The sequence below is a fragment of the Spea bombifrons genome, chromosome 3, assembly GCF_027358695.1.
Source record: "Spea bombifrons isolate aSpeBom1 chromosome 3, aSpeBom1.2.pri, whole genome shotgun sequence".
Lineage (NCBI taxonomy): Eukaryota > Metazoa > Chordata > Amphibia > Anura > Pelobatidae > Spea > Spea bombifrons.
In genome coordinates this window covers 48027466-48045057 of record NC_071089.1, presented here as the reverse complement: position 1 = coordinate 48045057, position 17592 = coordinate 48027466, and the positions used below count along the sequence as shown (strand labels likewise).

The window sequence follows — 17592 nt, the reverse complement described above, 5'->3', positions numbered from 1 at the left end:
GATCCCCCGCAGCGCTGCAGGGGACATGGATCCTTCTCTTCAGCAGCTGGTGGGTGTCTGCAACCTCCTCTGCTGCAGGGGCATCATATGACTTTCTGGTACTCATTTCATTGAAGTGCCGGCAGCAGCAGTGGAGGTTGTCTGCGCACGTCGTGCAGAACCTCCACCGGCTGCCCCCACTACACACCAAGTAATCTGAAGCATGAGGGAGTGCATATAAGACATTATTTTCCTCTGAAAAAAAAAACTTGTCTTGCATTAGAGCAAATACGGTATTATGTCATAGTAAAATAAGAAGGTGATTAGAGAAATGCCGCTGTGATAGAGATAAAAGTGTTGTGTGCACAGAGTACAATGACACATGCTAATTGTATTCTGCTGTTTGCTTTTAACGCTTGTTTGTTCATTAACCCCTTTGTGACAAAGGCTGATTTTTTTTTTGTACCCTTCGTGACAATGGCTGTTTTATTATTTCTGTGTTGCTGCTGAACCCACACAAGTTATATATTGGACAAGAAGAGCTTTCTTTAGATTGTCATTATTTTGATTGTATCCTATGATTTACTGTTAAAAATGTATATAATATGGTGAAAAAATGACTTTTTCTGACTTTTACTTGAAAAATCTTTTACTCATCTATAAAAGCTAATAAAAAACATGCTAAACAGATTCTACTATTTGTCCTGAGTTTAGAAATACCCAGTGTTTTTTTATGTTTTGGTTTTTTTTCTGCACGTTATGGGACAATAATAAGTAGTGTTTTACTATTTCGGGTATCTTTGAAGCTGGCCAATGCAATTTACCCCATCAAACCATATATTTTTGAAGACTAGACACCCCAGAGTATTTTAAATGCTAGTATTTTAACTCTTTCCTTTCTTTGTCAAACTTTGTGGTAGCCATTTTTTTGTTTTGTATGGTGGACGTTGACGCCCCGGGGAGGGGCCAGACATGGCCCCTAATGGTGATCTTGGTGTTGCTGAAGTTAAATTATTTTAAATAAGCAAAAAAATTGCATATTGTTTTTTATTGGATTAATCGAAAAAATAATTGGCCAACTAATTGATTGTAAAAATAATCATTAGTTGCAGCCCTAGCTTAAATGCTTTGTTTTTTGCCAAACTTGGAGCTGTGCATTATGGCTAAACATCTCCGCTTTAGTCTCGTCTGTTAAAAGGACGTTGTTCCAGAAGGATTTGTTTACATGCTGTTTACCGTGCTGCAATTTTCTTTATGTAGAAAAGAGTCTTTCTCCTGGCAACCCATCCAAACAAACCATACTTGTTAAGTATTTTTCTAATTGTACTGTCATGAGCGTTACCATTGAAGATGCTAACTGGGGCCTGTAGAGTCTGAGATTTTTTGCTTGCAATTTCTCTTAGCATGGCATGGCAAGACCTTGGGGTGAATTTGCTGGGACATCCACTCCTAGGAAGATTGAATGTTTTCCACTTTTGAATAATCTTTCTCACTGCAAAATGATGTTTGGAAATTGCCTTATAACCCTCCCCAGATTGATGGTCAGCAAGTTCATTATGTAATTTGGCATTCGATCCCATTTTGAGGGTGCTGGAAATCCCAGCATTCACAGATAAAATGCTAACCTTTGTGTCCAACCCAAACACTTCAATCCCAACCATACTGTAGTTATATATTCAACATCAATCTAGAAAATTTGAAGCATTGCACCAAGGATCGCACTCCGACCATGAAAACCTTTATTTATAATCTAAAATGGGCAATAAAACAGAATATCTTGAGCACTGGTGTAACAACAGGGGTGCGACCCCTTCTTCCTGTCTCCTCATGCCGGTTCATAATAGTTTAGAAAAGGCCCTTCCAACCTGGACTGCACCGATCCAGGTTGGAAGGGCCCTTTCTAAACTATTTGGAACCAGCATAGGGAGACAGGAAAGTATTGTGTCACGTGATGCTGTGTGACCCGCGGTGAAACCGAGGCTGTATATATGCATTTATATGTATGAATGTGTACTTGTGTGTGTGTGTGTGTGTGTGAGCATGCATGTGTACTTGTGTGTGTGTTTGAGCATGGATGTGTAATTGTGTAAGTGGGGTGAGATGGAGTGTATGTTAGTGAGTATGAGTTAGTGTGTGTTTACATATGTTGTATGTTGGCAAGTGGCAAAGAAGGCACAGACCAGTTGTGTGGGGGCAATGATGTCAGAGACCAGCTGTTGAAGTTGGGGGGCCAGTGGTTTCTAGTTATGCCCCTGATCTTGGCAATTAAGGGTCATAATCCTCACAGCACTGTGCACAAGTCTACCACCCATGTCTTGTGCTGCTGCAAAAGTACACTGCTGAAGCACATGCAATCACAGCACCAACAAAATATAAACGTAAAAGTCCACTTTCAGGTAGAACATATTAATGCACAGGGTGTGAATGCATGCACCCTGTACACATGGATGTGCGTGCGCTGGTACAAGATTATTAGATTATGACTTGCTTTAGTACAGTAGCCTTTGTAAAGTGTTAAATATCTGTAAAAGCACTATTTTAGAGAAAAGTATGGTTGCAATGCAACATATATGAAACATTACAAAATATAGCATGAAATGGTCAGTGAGCAGTAAGACTTTAACTAGCCTCCAACAGTATTAAAACCATTTGAACAATGTTTTTTTATACAGTTTCCAACATACTTTTTAATTTGATTGCATACATTAATATATTTACATTACATACAATTCACAAGAAATATGTATGTTCTTACTTGAAAATAAATAAATCTTTGGCAGTTATTCTAATAAAATAAGCAACAAAATATTTTAGGATCTCTCATCTCAACTAACTTTGTTTTAATCCTCAGTTACAATGCAAATTAAAATGATTTGCAAAAGTTGGTCGCAATAATGATAAATCTATAGTAATGACAATTAATAATCTGCAAGTTAACTGGTACAGATGAGTACAATGAGGATTAATATGCTTAGTATCTTTATAATCATGATGATAAACACCTGAAAAATAGCTGAAATCTTATTTTGCAAAATTTTAAAATACACATATTTGCTCACATTTTGATCTGCAATAAATGTATAAAAATAGAACAAGCTCTCATTGCAAGTCGTTGCAAATAAAAAAAGTTTCTTAATTTTTTATTATATCCTTTGCAGATTTCTGATATCACATCAGTGGTTCCAATATCTTGCGAGACGTAAGACCAAGCAATATAGCAGCAGCACATGGGTGCTCCACTCCTTCCCCATATTTTCATCCTGTACTGGGCCTGAATATAATGTTGTGCTAGAGGTTTGAAATGTCTTTATTTCACATTGGAGGTGTAATTTGAGTCCATGTGGAAGACAGTCTGGAATTTGATGCTATATCATATTGAGTCTCTGCATTATCTGCTTGTGGTCCATGATTGTACAGTGGGGATCCTGTGGAGGGTGTTGGGATGGCATGTGGAAGTGATGTGTACTGAGCTGTAGAGCTTCTCAAATATGGAGATCCTACTCCATTAGAAATTCCTCCAGACTGAGAAACTGGTGTAATACTGCTGTTGCTCACTGACCACAACGTTGGATACTGGCTGAAATAAAAATTATTGGGATCAATGTTTGAATCAAATATAATTATTATTAATGAGTCTAAATGCCTAAATGGTCAATGGATAATAATAGAACAATTCATATAAATATATTGATAAGAAACATCAGTAGGTAAACAAATAGAATTAAATACAGTTTAATTCAATTTAAAAATAACATTTAACAGATTAGATGTTTTTGAAGTGTATATATATATATATATATATATATATATATATATATATATATATATATATATATATATATATATATATATATATATATATATATATTTTGCAGGGATGCATTAGTGAGGTGGATTGGTTGCCAGAAAATTGCAGACAGGAGAGCTGAAACCACTTGGATGGATCAGAGGTCTCCTTTGTCCTGTGTACTGCAGTAGAAACATCAAGACCATGCATATGTGCAACTGATTGTTTGACTGTATAATATAAAAGTTCTTAAACAAAGAATTGATGCATAATAAACAAAAAGTCTGGCTTAGAAAATAAGAGTTGTGACCAACATACCTAATGAACATTATTAGACGACAAGTGGCATGGGCAAGAGGTGCATTCAAAAGAAAAGAGGTTTGCACTGCAATGAAAACCACCTGTGTGGGAAGCCCCCAGAATTCTAGCACTATGCAATAGTCATGCTAGGACCACTCAGGGTTGTAAAAAGCAGTTAAAAAAAAAAAAAGACATGTGCTAATCCCTTTAATTTTCTTTTTAGAGTGTGTCTAAATCAAGGCTCCATGGCAGCACATTCTGAGGTGTACATTAAAGATAATTCTAGGGATGTCTACAAATGTAATAAAAAGATAGGTGAATAGTATCTCATTTTTGTTTTACTGTGGAGGAATATACATTGTAATGAAAATTAAGATTACCTTACCTGGAGTTGCTTTGACTCATATTATGAGTCATTTGAAGCATCCCTGTATGAGTAGGTATTTGAAGATTAGACCAGTTGTCGTGAGACTGGAGTATGGGAAGGCAGGCAGATGAGTTGTCTGCTATTGTTGCTACAAAATTGAGTTGTGAATTAGTTATAGCATGTTAAGCACATAAGATAGAATCAAATTTAACATTTGCTTCTGTAACATGTAAAACTATATAATGCAAAGGAAAAATTACACATTTTTATGGGTAACAGCAATGTTTTTCTATGGCATCAAACATGTCTGTATATATATATATATTGTACGGAGCATAAAACTATGAGTTAAGCACAGTTTACAATGACATAATTCCTGTTGAATTAGTGGAGATAATGTAACATTTTAAAACATATGTTTACAAAATAGTTTAGTCTAAATAACATGCAGGTTGAATGTTATAGGTTGACTGTTGCAACGTATTGTGCATCTATTCTTTTTAAATGTCTTGCACTTACTAGGTGAGTTGTTCCTGTGTGAGTATGGATTGGGGTATGGGGCAGAACGGTGATTCCGAAGAGGAGAATATCGATCACAGTTGTGAGTAGAAGAAAGGGACACAAGCTGAGAATGAGGATTAGATGGTGAACATAATGTTCCAGTACTCGGAATCATCCAGCTGCCTACTGGGAAGATAAATGTGTTTTAAAAAAACATTCTTACTAAACACAAACAAGAAATATTTCAAAATATGTACTAACATAATTCTCTATAACAATGATATTGATTGGATATGTAGCTTACGTTGTGGGTAGCCTGGTTGGTGAACTTCCATTCCATCATCTATCAGTTCTTTGTGATCGTTTCTATAAAATAACAAGAAGAACATGTAAAACACTTAATCATAAATAACGATAACATGGACATTTAACTATAATATATTCAATTCAGGAAATATGTTTTACACGCGTATCTAAAGAGATATTTCATATTTAAGTGATAGAGACATGGTGGCATGTTATTGTTTGAATTGACTGAATTCAGTATTGTATCCCATTAGTTAGTATTAGCTAATGTAATCTCTATAACTATCTATAAACTTCAAGATCACAACATCTGTGAGTAAAATAAACCAATTTTGTATCTGTTTTCTTTAGAAATCATTATGGAAGTTGTTACCTTTCTTTTGCATCAAGGAAAGCTTTTGCAAATGGATTGTGCTTGATTTTAAGTGCAGTTATCTGAAAAAGAAAAAGCACATGAAGAAATACAACTAAAACAATCTATATGCAATATATAAAATACATATATATATAAAAAAGGGTATATATAATTTTGTTCGTTTATAGAAGACAGCTACTCAATATAAAGCTTGTTGAAACTAAACAATATATATATATATATATATATATATATATATATAGACAGCTACTCAATATAAAGCTTGTTGAAACTATATATATATATATATATATATATATATGACAGCTACACAATATACAGCTTGTTGAAACTAAACAATATATATATTTTATAGTTTCAACAAGCTTTATATTGAGTAGCTGTCTTCTATAAATGAACAAAATTAGTGAAAGGATCTGGTGCGCAATCTGCGAGATTACAAGTGAGCAATAAAATGCAAGTTACGTTATAAATTAAACACGTATTTGCATGCATGCTCTGATATGTTTAAAGTTCCACTGCCAGCATATTTTTACATTAAATACATAATGAAATGTGTTCAGCATGGACTATAATGCTGTTTACGGCATAAAAATAGGACTTCAATGTGAGTGCTATTGAGCATGCGCAGGAATTGTGCATCCTTCTTACTTCCTAGTAGAGCCAGCCATGAAAGGAATAAATGAGGCAAAAGTTTTGAAACGGCAATAACTAAAGAATGTGAGTGGCAAATTACTTACTTCATGAGAAATCTCTATATGTGTCACAAATACCTATACTTTGTACTTTTGTGAAAATAAAGATTTTCATTGGCTGAGGGAAATTAATTTGTCTATCCATGAAGTTTTGGATGGAAAGCGAAAAATGTTGTGTGTAAGGATTGCTTACTTGGAAAGAAAACTCCACAGTTCACTGCTTGAATTGTTATATTTAATTTATTACATTATAATATAATGTAATAAATTACAATTACTATATACGGTAATAAATATATATGTATGTATAGAAGTCCTTACCTCTTCATTCTGGTAAGCAGTGACAGCTATGAATTGTGTCTCTGGAAAGCAATGGCTGGTAATCATTCTTTGGGGGCCACCAACCCTTACAATATGAATTCTAGGTTCATATTTGTGCAACGAATTTAGCATAACCTGAAACAAAAGAAAATGTATGTGTTAATCAAATTAATGAAAAAAAAACTTTTAATCCAAGACATATTTGTTTAACACATTCTTCAGTACCCTTTTTCTAATTTATGGGAAAGCAATATTTTTAATGTCTTTACTAATGATATTGCAGTGGGTATTGCAATTCTTGTGTCCGTGTTTGCCACACTCCCCTAAAAGACAGGTGGCTATTCCTTCCCTCCCTTAATCCAGCCAGGTGACTCATGTGAATATACCAACCTCCAACTCTATCTAATTTTCAGATGGTAAATGAAAATTAGTGAACTAGGTGCTCCAACGTGTAGGACACAGTGGATACCAGGTCTTCTCATTCTGGAGCTGCACTTCAGATGGGGGGGATATGCAGCACCTTCCTTTCTTCCCAGACTAAAGCCCAGGGTGGGCCCGATTTTCTAGAATGCCTCTGAACAGAGACCCACTGAAGTCTTTAAAGGGAATGGGGGCAGAAAGGCACAGCCCAGTCCCCCACCAAAAAAACAGATGGACCTGGTTCCATTGTGGCATTTTGTAGTGAGCCAAAAATCAGCAAAATCTGAAAACCAACTAAAACGTGTAAAAATTGCTGGTGTCATAGAAAATTCTCCTCTAGCTACCCATCATAGGCTAGGTCTATTTAAGTGAGGAGTGAAAATATCAAATAAATAAATGATTGTCAAAGGAGAAAAAATGGCACAAAACGAGTGAAAGGTGCTTAGTGTGCTTAAAATGATGTGCCCAGATTCAGACCTAGCCTGGGGGCTCCAAGCAGCCTTAGGGCTTTAAACTCAGCACTAAAGCCCTAGGACTTGCTTTTCTACCTCATAGGTACTCACTTGATCTTAGCCAAAAGGCAGAGAAAAAAATGAGAACCCTGCACTGTGTGAAATACAACAGCATTATGCAAATGAGGAAGCTCATGTTGTCATGAAACAAAATGTGACATACCTTGTAATTTTGTGTAAGATTCTCAGTCTTAAATATGCCAAATATATTTTTTCATCTACCGTAAGCATCTAGAATTCAGTTTGATGACAACTGTGGCTTTTTGAGGACACCAACAGGCAAATCATGATTGTATTGCTTAATTTAAATTAGAATAAGTCCAAATCTGCCAGTTGCTGTTCAAAAAAGATACAGTTGCCATCAGGGATTCTGGGATTATAAAACCGAACACTTGTGAAACAGCTGATTTATAGACATTCAGCTATTAATATTGGCTAGTTATTTTACGCCTGCTGGCAACATTTCCAGAAACTGTGTATTTTTTAAGATACATTACATTTTTGCCTCTCACTGGTCAGATGCCCATGACGCAAACCATAAATATTTTACTTTTACATGTTAGTGCAATATGTCATTATTCAGTAATGAAGATATATAGAGGGTAAGAAAAAAAATGTATCATACACAAATCATTGAGCATTTATGTTTTATGTCTCACCTGGCCCCCTCCGTTCATTTTGTTGGTTAGCTTGACTTTGCTAAAGGACACTGGATCCTTCATCCAGTGAGCTCCAAAGTTGGGAGAGTCTGGGTGGATGTAAACACAGCTGGGAGCCTGAGGCTCAGGTTTGCCACCTGGTACCCACTCTCCATTCACATACTTCCAACGGTGATTGTCAATTGCCACGAAGTCCAGTAGAAATGTGTACATGGCATTAGGATCCAGACCAGATACACTCACCTTCAACACCGGAAACATTCGCCTTTTAAAAAGGGAGAAACACATCCTTTAGACATTTTGTTTACATTACTTTGCAGGCTTATGAGGTTTTTTTGTTTGTTTTTTTGCCTATACATATGCATGTATCCGTGCAAAATATTATAATATTATATTATTAGAATATCTTATTATACTTTACAGAAATGTAAAACTATCCTTAACTGGCATATAGAAGAACAGTAGTTTTTTTTCATACAATTAATTACAATACATAAATGACATACATTATATATATTTGTAATAGTTATGTATAGCTTGAATATTTACAACAGGTCTATAAATCATAAGAATATAAGTATATAGCTGCCAATAGTACCGGTATATACAGGATAGACGGCACATTTGTAAACCAACTGTGGGTGTGACGCCCAATCTGTATCTTGGCATAAAGAGACACACAGCGTGATTTAAATTGGTGGTGTTAAAAAGGAAATGAACTATAGATCCCTTTATTTCCTTTGAGCTAAATTGCTTCCTTTGTCTTTTAAGTAAAACACCTCATCTGATGTAAAGTATCTTGAACAGTTTCCAGTAAAGTTTTATTTGAATAGTTAACAAAACTCCAAAGTAAAAACCACTACTACATTTATACGCCATACACTTTACTGAAAACAGCAGTAGTATAATTATGTTTATATTAACCTGCCAGTTTTTTTCTATTTTACTATTGTTAGCCTTTTTTTTGGTCAATTTTAAAGCCCAGATGTATTTATACAAATAACACTGCTATTATTTTTGTAATCAATATGATAAATGCTGACACAAAAGTTAATATGGTTGTATCTGGCATTTGGAATTCCTTATGAGTCATTTCATTTTAAACTCTTTGCTAAATAGATCACAGCAAATTAAAGAAGTATATTTATTTCCTAAGTCTACTAAAACTGAAGTAAAAACTGCAGCAGGTATAATTATGTCATTTAAGTAGTATAAACCTAAGTATAAACATCTGGCTACATAACAAAATGTGATAGCATTGTTTAGCATTTAAAAGCAGATGTATATCACAACACTACATTAATGCTTACTGCAACAAATTAACAAAATCCAATATTGTCACTTGTGCGTGTAAACAGTGAATCGTGTATTCATTCAACGTTAAACGAGTTCATGTTCACTCTCTTAGCCGAATGTATTGTAAGTGTAATTTGTACAGTCAACTATATTAACTATTCTTGGGAAAACTTGCTGCCAATGAACTTTGGGGACTAGAATACAATATGAAGGGAGTCTCTGATTGCTAGCACAGTAATGACAATGTTAAATTGGCAGACTAGATTGGCCATCAAAGTTTTTGTTTCTATAAAGCGACGACAATAAAACGGGTTTAGAACACGCTAAAAACTGTTGCTTAACCTAGCAGAATACACTTCGTTACATTCACTCTGGTAACACAAAACTAGTGAAGGGTTAATATAAATGGTTCCCTGTTCAAATAATTTTTACACCAAAGGACCAATATAGATTTGCGTAATATATCGTTGTTCCGCTAAGTCACAGATACACTGACATCCCTCCTCCGATGCAGTTTTGCTCTCGTCCCATATCGGTTTAATACCACGGACGAGAATGTGTTCAAAGTATGTATTGCTGACTGAAACCAATGCTGTCTATGTTGCTGTATTTCAGAATGATTTGTTGATATGATTTCTCCAACCGCTTTAAAACTGCATGCGCAAATATTTGTTCAAAGTAAATTGTTCTTAATTAGATAATATCTTTGCTAGCAGCAATGCCATAAGAAAAAGGCATTGTGTATATAAAAACAATTGTCCTGGATATATTTGGGACAAGAGAAAATATCAATATCAATTTGTAGACACAATTGGTCAAAACAAATATTTAACTGTCCCATGCGTGTTTAGACTCGCTCATTAGATATCTACCATTTCTGCGAGAAGGCTGTTCCACTTTTCCTACCATGCTCTAAGTGACGCAAAATCTACACAGCATATTGAGTTTTACCTGCCATTCTTGGTGACAATCATTTCATTAATTAGCTCTTTGAACCTCATCCACAAGTCTTGCTCTTCCAGTGTAACCTTGAGTTCTCTTTCCGTTGGATCGCCTTTTTCAATTCCAGCTTGCAGTTCATTTTCTACGGCGCTGAGAAGATGATCTACGCGATACTGTGTATTTTTGCCACAGTTATCTGTTGCATTTAAACTCATTCCTCCGGCAGAAAGTAGGCGCTTCTATACAATCCGAAATTCGTATTAATTTTACCATAAACTGTCAAATAGTATATGGCCTGTAAAGTTTTTGTTGGGACTACAGCGACTACACAAATTTTCACTAATCAAAATTACTGTTTAACGTTCCATTAAATAGGCAAGGTTCTGGTATGATGACATCACTGATGGTGATAACTCAGTAACAATTGGCCAATATTCTCTTTGAAGTTACCCAGTTTAGTTTCTGATTGGAACGTTCTGAAGCTGTGCAAATTTACAAATGTTTACACCTATATCAAAGACCAAGGCGGCTGTGAGGAAATGGTGCTTTGGGTCCCCTAACTTGCCTTCAATTGAGTGATACCTTGACAAAGTTTTAATATTTGATCCTGCTCATTCTCAGGAATTCAACACTACCAAAAACTTACTACTAATATAACTTAATATGTTCAGGGATACAAATGTGCGTGCAGAATCCTTGCTATTTTATCTATCCATAAAATACTATATATAGTAAAATACTATATTTCCATGCTAACATACTATGGTTAATAGATGTCTATTATACACAAACATTCCAATAAACTGACTATTACAGAGTGAGTAACGTACTACCAATCTCATATGATGTAAATCATTCTTATTTGCAAATTATGCAAAATGTGTATAAATAAATGTACATTAGATACGCGTACCCACCACCATGAACAAATAAAAGTTCACATGCATATTAATATATACACTATATACATATATACACCGCTTACAACATATATTATACACTCGAAGTAAACAAAGGTATCACGACATATTTATTTTTGTTTGCGTTCCCAATGCTTTTATTATGGTTTATTTGTACAATTTCAATGTGTTAACACTGCAGTAGAGGGAGCAACAAACAGAAAGGGTGACAATTTAAACACAAGGAAATAGAAAAGTGGAAGCAGGCTAAGCTTGGTGAGCTTTCAATCTAGCCATGTTTTTTTTTTAAGTAACACATCACTAATTTGAGAATAAGATTTATAAGACAACATTTCTGTTTTCGTAATAAACATATTTTATAAGTTCATCCCCTAGTAAAATACTTGTATTTCTCGCTGTAGGTGTGTGAAAATCGGTTTCTTGGTAGAGTATGTGTTGCATTTGAGGGGGGGGGGGTAGGAGGGTTTATTGCTTTTCTGTTAGAATCTGTGGATGGAAGGTGAAAGGTGACAATAGGCAGGAAATCGTTTAGAAGGATGTCTTCAGACCAAAGTCTTTACAAAGAGTAAGTTATGTGGTGTAAAACGCAACATTTAACTTTCCAGGTGATACCAGTACCATCCCCAATTTACGTGTTTGTTTGATATTTAAAGTTTCATAGCAATCGAACCGAATATTCTAAGGCGGTATTGGTGTGTTGTTAAAAATGAAACCTTACCATGATCAGCATGTCTACAAAGCCCATAATGGTTCTGTTTTTTTTAATATCTCATTTCAAGTATAGAAAACACCAAATGCACCGACATTCCAGATCATTTATGTAGTGGATATCTATGCGTTATTGTAATTATCATTATAGCACTTTAATTATTGCATACCATAAACGTTAGCTAGAACACCTGGTCTGGTTTTCATACCAGTCTAGTGTAATATTAAGAAAATCTGAAAACGTATTTTGTATCTGTTTTGACACGTTCTTCATATAATAATATAATACATAGTATTATTTTTTGATGGGATTGTAGTCTTTGTATGGACATTATTTTATGAAAGATGGAAATAAGTGCCTTATCACAGACAGTATGTTCTTGTACGGAATAATACAAATTAAACACCACTCAAAGCGAGTCCTAGAACACCGTTCAGCGGTATTGGAAAATATGGATCAGCATTTGTAGGGTGAAAGTATTTCAGTGACAAGCAATATCGCATTGAAAAAAATAAATCTATATTTTTATTTTTAAAATCCATTCGGTTCTATCATCCAATAAGTAGGGGCAAATACAGTTAAGCTATTAAAATTGTAGCGATATGCATTCAACTATCATGAAGAAAAAAAACACACTGGTACTCAAATGGTTAATATCCTATGATCGATATACTTAACACTTTTCTGTCACCATTTTTGTTTTAACAATTCAGGACATGCAAAATAGGCAATGTCTACCTCGCTGGAGCCCAAAATGTCAAAAACACGATTTCATTTCTTTTATATGCAAACACAGAACGCTACTTGTACATTTTTAAGCCAAGATTCTTCAGTCTTTACGAATAACAATGCTATCAAGACAGCCTCTTTGTTTAGAAAACACCTGAGAAAGCTTGTTTAGAATTACACCTGAGAAAGCTTGATTTCCTTCCTTCCAGTCAGAATTCTATTTTTTTTTAATCTTCTTTTTCATTATTACAACCCACAATAATACAAGGGAAAGGGAATGGTTCCTGGATAAACTGCAAGCCTGTTTTAAGAACAGATACTAAGGATTATTTATCAGTTTATAGCACAAAAATGAAACCTATCTCTGCTGATTAAAAACCACTCTTATTTAGCCGATTTATACATAAAACCTTATAGAGGGTCACTTTGAGCTCTGATAGTGTAATGCCTATAATATATATATAGTTTAAAAGAATTACATGAAGGAAACAATAGCTCTATAACCTATGGTTTTCAGCTGTACTGTGTATTTTCGTGAGGCTATGGTCACAATGTGTATTACTAACAGTCTTTAAAACAAATTCAATTGCAGTTGGAGAAATGCTTCTCAAGTTCTGTACTCAGAATGCCCATATTTGCACAGAATAGCCCATATTTGTCACTGTAGACCTGGATCAATTCACCCTAGGAATATTGACTGTTCTGAATTATTACAGATAATTTAACACTTTGCAGGAAGACAGTACATTTGTATTAATATGGCTGAAACTGCAGTTGCTTAATGCTGCCTCCAATGAGTCAGTTGCTGAATTGATATTCCACTTGAAGGTGAAAACCAGCTAACCTTAAAAAAGTAAGTTAATGTAATCTGACTCAACTTGGGTACCCATGTTCAAGGAATACATTAATTCATTATTTTGTTGCTGGGGGCATAGTAGTATATGAGTGGAGCATGAGTAGAAACTGGACAAGAAGTGGATGGAAATGATTTGGACTACAATTAAGGCTCTCCTCTTTTGCTGCATCCTATATATGCATACCAACCACCACATGCTTTGAGATTTAAGCTTGTTATATGGCAATATAAGTTTTATACCAGAACATAAGATATGAGGCTCAATTCAATGGATCTGACTAAATATAACAGTAGTCAGAAAATACAAAATTCTTGTTCTGTAAACTGTATGTACATGGCAATTCAATGCCCCAGAAGAAGAAAAATTAACAATTTTCAGCCAAAATGAACATAAGCAGAACAGCATATCAACAACATATCATCTAAACACACCACAATATGAACATCCAAACTACTTAATCACCAATTAGATCAAAGGAGAAATGCAAAATGACACTGAGCATGTCAATTGCCACAGGAAATGCTGATTACAGCAATTTGGAGTGAGAAACTTGCTACAACCTTTCCACATAAACCCCTGCAAAACCTTTAGACAATGGCCTGTGCATGGATGTTCATTGAGCTAAAACACAGGACTAAGGAGTGGACAATATTTAGAGCGAAATTAAGTGAGGTAGTGTTGACACAGGAGGGCTTTGCACAGTAAATTACACATAATAAACACTGCATCAATAAACAATAACAAACATCAAATTTTTCTCTTAACAGATTATTCATTTTAACATTTTATTTTGTTTGATGGTGTTGAATAGGGGTGATACGTATATGTAAATAGGTAGCGGTGCTTTTGACAGTTGTGATGGGACACAATTAGTAATATGTTGTTGTAGTAGTGCGGTTCATTTCTTATGGCACATGCATCTAGTTGGCACTGAAAGTGTCAAGTGTCAATGCTGAGTTTTATTTTTGATTGACTTTGCATGGGAAGTATGTTTAATTGGTTATTGCACTGTGTGTACAATTAGTTTAGTAAGGTCTGGTGGAGGTTAGACAAAATATTTAATGGTCTGAAGTATACAGGCAAAATGTATCAATTTAAGGTGTTCAAACTGCATACCTCATTAAATCAATCAAATGACAGGGTTTTCTATGGTTTATGGTTTCAAAGTAGCATTTTCTCTGTGTCTGTACCATCAAATGTACAATTGTTCTATGAGGTTGTCAAATTGCTTACTGTGTTTATTTTTTTTACACTGTTAAGGCCAGTTAAGGTTGAATCAAGTCCATGAACCATTTCAATGAAAGGAGAAACTCCAGCATTGAAATGCAAGGTTGTTGGTTATGTTGCTTTATTTCAGTGTGTATTTGTTTTAAATTAGAAATGTCGTATTCGTGGTTGGTATTAGTATAACTGATATTAAAGCTGGAATGCATGAAGTTTAAATGTGTATCCTTAATAGTGAAATGAATTTTCAAATGTCACTTGGATATGGATATGGAAAATGATTTGTTTGTGGAATGTGTTGAGGTTGAGAGTATCCTCAGACCAACCCATATAGTGATGCATCTTGATGGCTCAAAAGTAGCCTTGACAAAACATCTGCATCATCATAATGTGTCTTCCAACTTGTGTTGGCCATTCAACAGGCACAAAATATGTAATTTAAGGGTAGTAAGTGTAGCCTGACCTCCATAAGATCCATCTGCTGTGTGTGGAAGAGGGTAGGTTACAAATAATCTGATATCCCTTCTCTTTGAGTATTACAAAGCATATTCTAATTTCTGAAAACCAAAAACTTTAGAACTTGCTTGTATTTAATGTGTACCCTTTCTCTTCATCAGCTCTCCTTGCCTTTCCTCATTGCTCCAAATAGGAGTGAGGATGTGCCCGAAGCTCTGCCTTTTTGTGGAAGTGCTACTGGAGCTGTGGCGTACTGAGGAGGGGGGGATCAGGGAGGCAGCAATGTAACAGGGTCATGTAACATGCTTAACCAGCCAGAGTGAAAGCTGCAGATGAGTTAAGGGGTTGAGTAAGGGAGTATGCATGCATTGATGTGTAATTGTGAGCAGGTATGGGTAAATGTGTGAGCATGGATGTGTATGTATAAACAGGGGCGTACCTAGAGTATCACTGGGGGTCGTGCAGATGTCTATGCGACCTGATGGCCTAACACTGCGGCGCCCGCACGCTGTGTGCGGAAACTCTCTTCCCGTGCAGAGGGAGCAGGAACATAGGCCGGAATTTTTCTCGCACATTGTGTGAGCTCCACAGCGGTAAGCTGCGGGCCCATGTTAGGCGGCCGTCAGGCCACCAGGCACCCCCTAATGAATAGCATCTGGTGCGGACTGCACCCCCCCTTTAGGTACGCTACTGTGCATAATTATGTGTGAGCATGAATTTTATGGGTAAATGTGTGAGCATGGTTGTGTATGTGTGAGAGAATGGGTGTGTAACTGTGTGTGAGCATGAATATGTATGTGAGAGGGAGTCTACAGTGGAGATAAAAAGTCTACCCACCCCTGTTAAAATGCCAGGTTCTTGTGATTTAAAAGAATGAGACAAAGATAAATCATGTCAGAAGTTTTTCCACCTTTAATGTGACCTATAATGTGAAAAATTCAATTGCAAAACAAGCTGAAATCTTTGAGGGGGGGGAAATAAAAAAACACCAATAACCTGTTGCATAAATGTGCACACCCTTAAACTAATACTTTGTTGAAGCACCTTTTTATTTTCCCACGTTCTTTTGGGGGACTTGATGTTTTGTTTGCAAACTTCAGCCAGGCTTGGATGTTTTTCTTTGTAAGAAAAGGCTTCCGTCTTGCCACCCTACCCCATTCATATGAAGAATACGGGAGATTGTTGTCACATGTAGCACACTGACAGTACTTGTCAGAAATTCCTGCAGTTCCTTTAAGGTTGCAATAGGCCTCTTGTAAGCCTCCCCGACCAGTTTTCTTCTCGTCTTTTCATCACTTTTGGTGGGATATCCAGTTCTTGGTAATGTCTCTGTTGTGCCATATTTTCTCGACTTGATGATGACTGTCTTCACTGTGTTCCATGGTATATCTAATGCTTTGGAAATCCTTTTGTACCCTTCTCCTGACTGATATCGTTCAACAATGAGATCCCTCTGATGCTTTGGAAGCTCTCTGCGGACCATGGCTTTTGCTCCGAGATGCAATTAAGCAAATGTCAGGTAAATCCTACTAGAACAGCTGAACTTTAGTTGTGATTAATCAGTCACTTTAAATGATGGCAGGTGTGTAATGTCTTCCCCAATGTGATTGGTTAATTCTGTTATAAGAGGGTGTGCACACTTATGCAACAAGGTTATTGTGAGTTTTTATTTATCCCCCCCTCAAAGATTTTAGTTTGTCTTGCAATTGAATTATTCATGTTACAGGTTACATTAAAGGTGGATGATTTATCTTTGTCTCATTCTTTAAAATGACAAGAACCTGGCATTTTAACAGGGGTGTGTAGACTTTTTATATCCACTGTATGTTAACATGAATGTATAGATTGTAAGTGTGTGTAGAGTAGGGCTGCAACTAACAATTACCGTATTTGCTCGATTATAAGACGAGGTTTTTTTCAGAGCAAATGCTCTGAAAAATACCCCTCGTCTTATAATCGGGGTCGTCTTCTAATCAGACCTCAAATAGAGGTCTGATTAGGAGACTAAGATCCAGATCCCCCGCACCGCTGCAGGGGACCTGGATCCTCCTGTCGTCGCCCCCCCCCCCCCCACACACACTTACCGGTGCTTCCGGAGGTGAAGTTGGCAGCGGGGGTTTGTATGCGTCCGTCGCAAATACCTTCCCCGACTGTCAGAGATCAGAGTTCCAGAGTTCCTGATCTCTGACAGCCGGGGAAGGTATTTGCGACGGACGCATACAAACCCCCGCTGCCA

At 36.0% G+C, this 17592-nt stretch overlaps 1 protein-coding gene across 1 annotated transcript; it reads right to left on the bottom strand.

Annotated features, from left to right (window-relative positions):
• Positions 1-2680: 2680 nt before the first annotated feature.
• Positions 2681-10696, bottom strand: TBXT (T-box transcription factor T). The gene is made up of 8 exons (XM_053461390.1): positions 10471-10696; positions 8224-8488; positions 6633-6767; positions 5614-5675; positions 5239-5300; positions 4953-5120; positions 4452-4581; positions 2681-3556 (listed from the first exon to the last, which is right to left on the bottom strand). The coding sequence occupies exons 1-8, from the start codon at positions 10674-10676 to the stop codon at positions 3292-3294; spliced, it is 1293 nt and encodes a 430-aa protein (XP_053317365.1). The 5' UTR covers positions 10677-10696; the 3' UTR covers positions 2681-3291.
• Positions 10697-17592: the final 6896 nt, after the last annotated feature.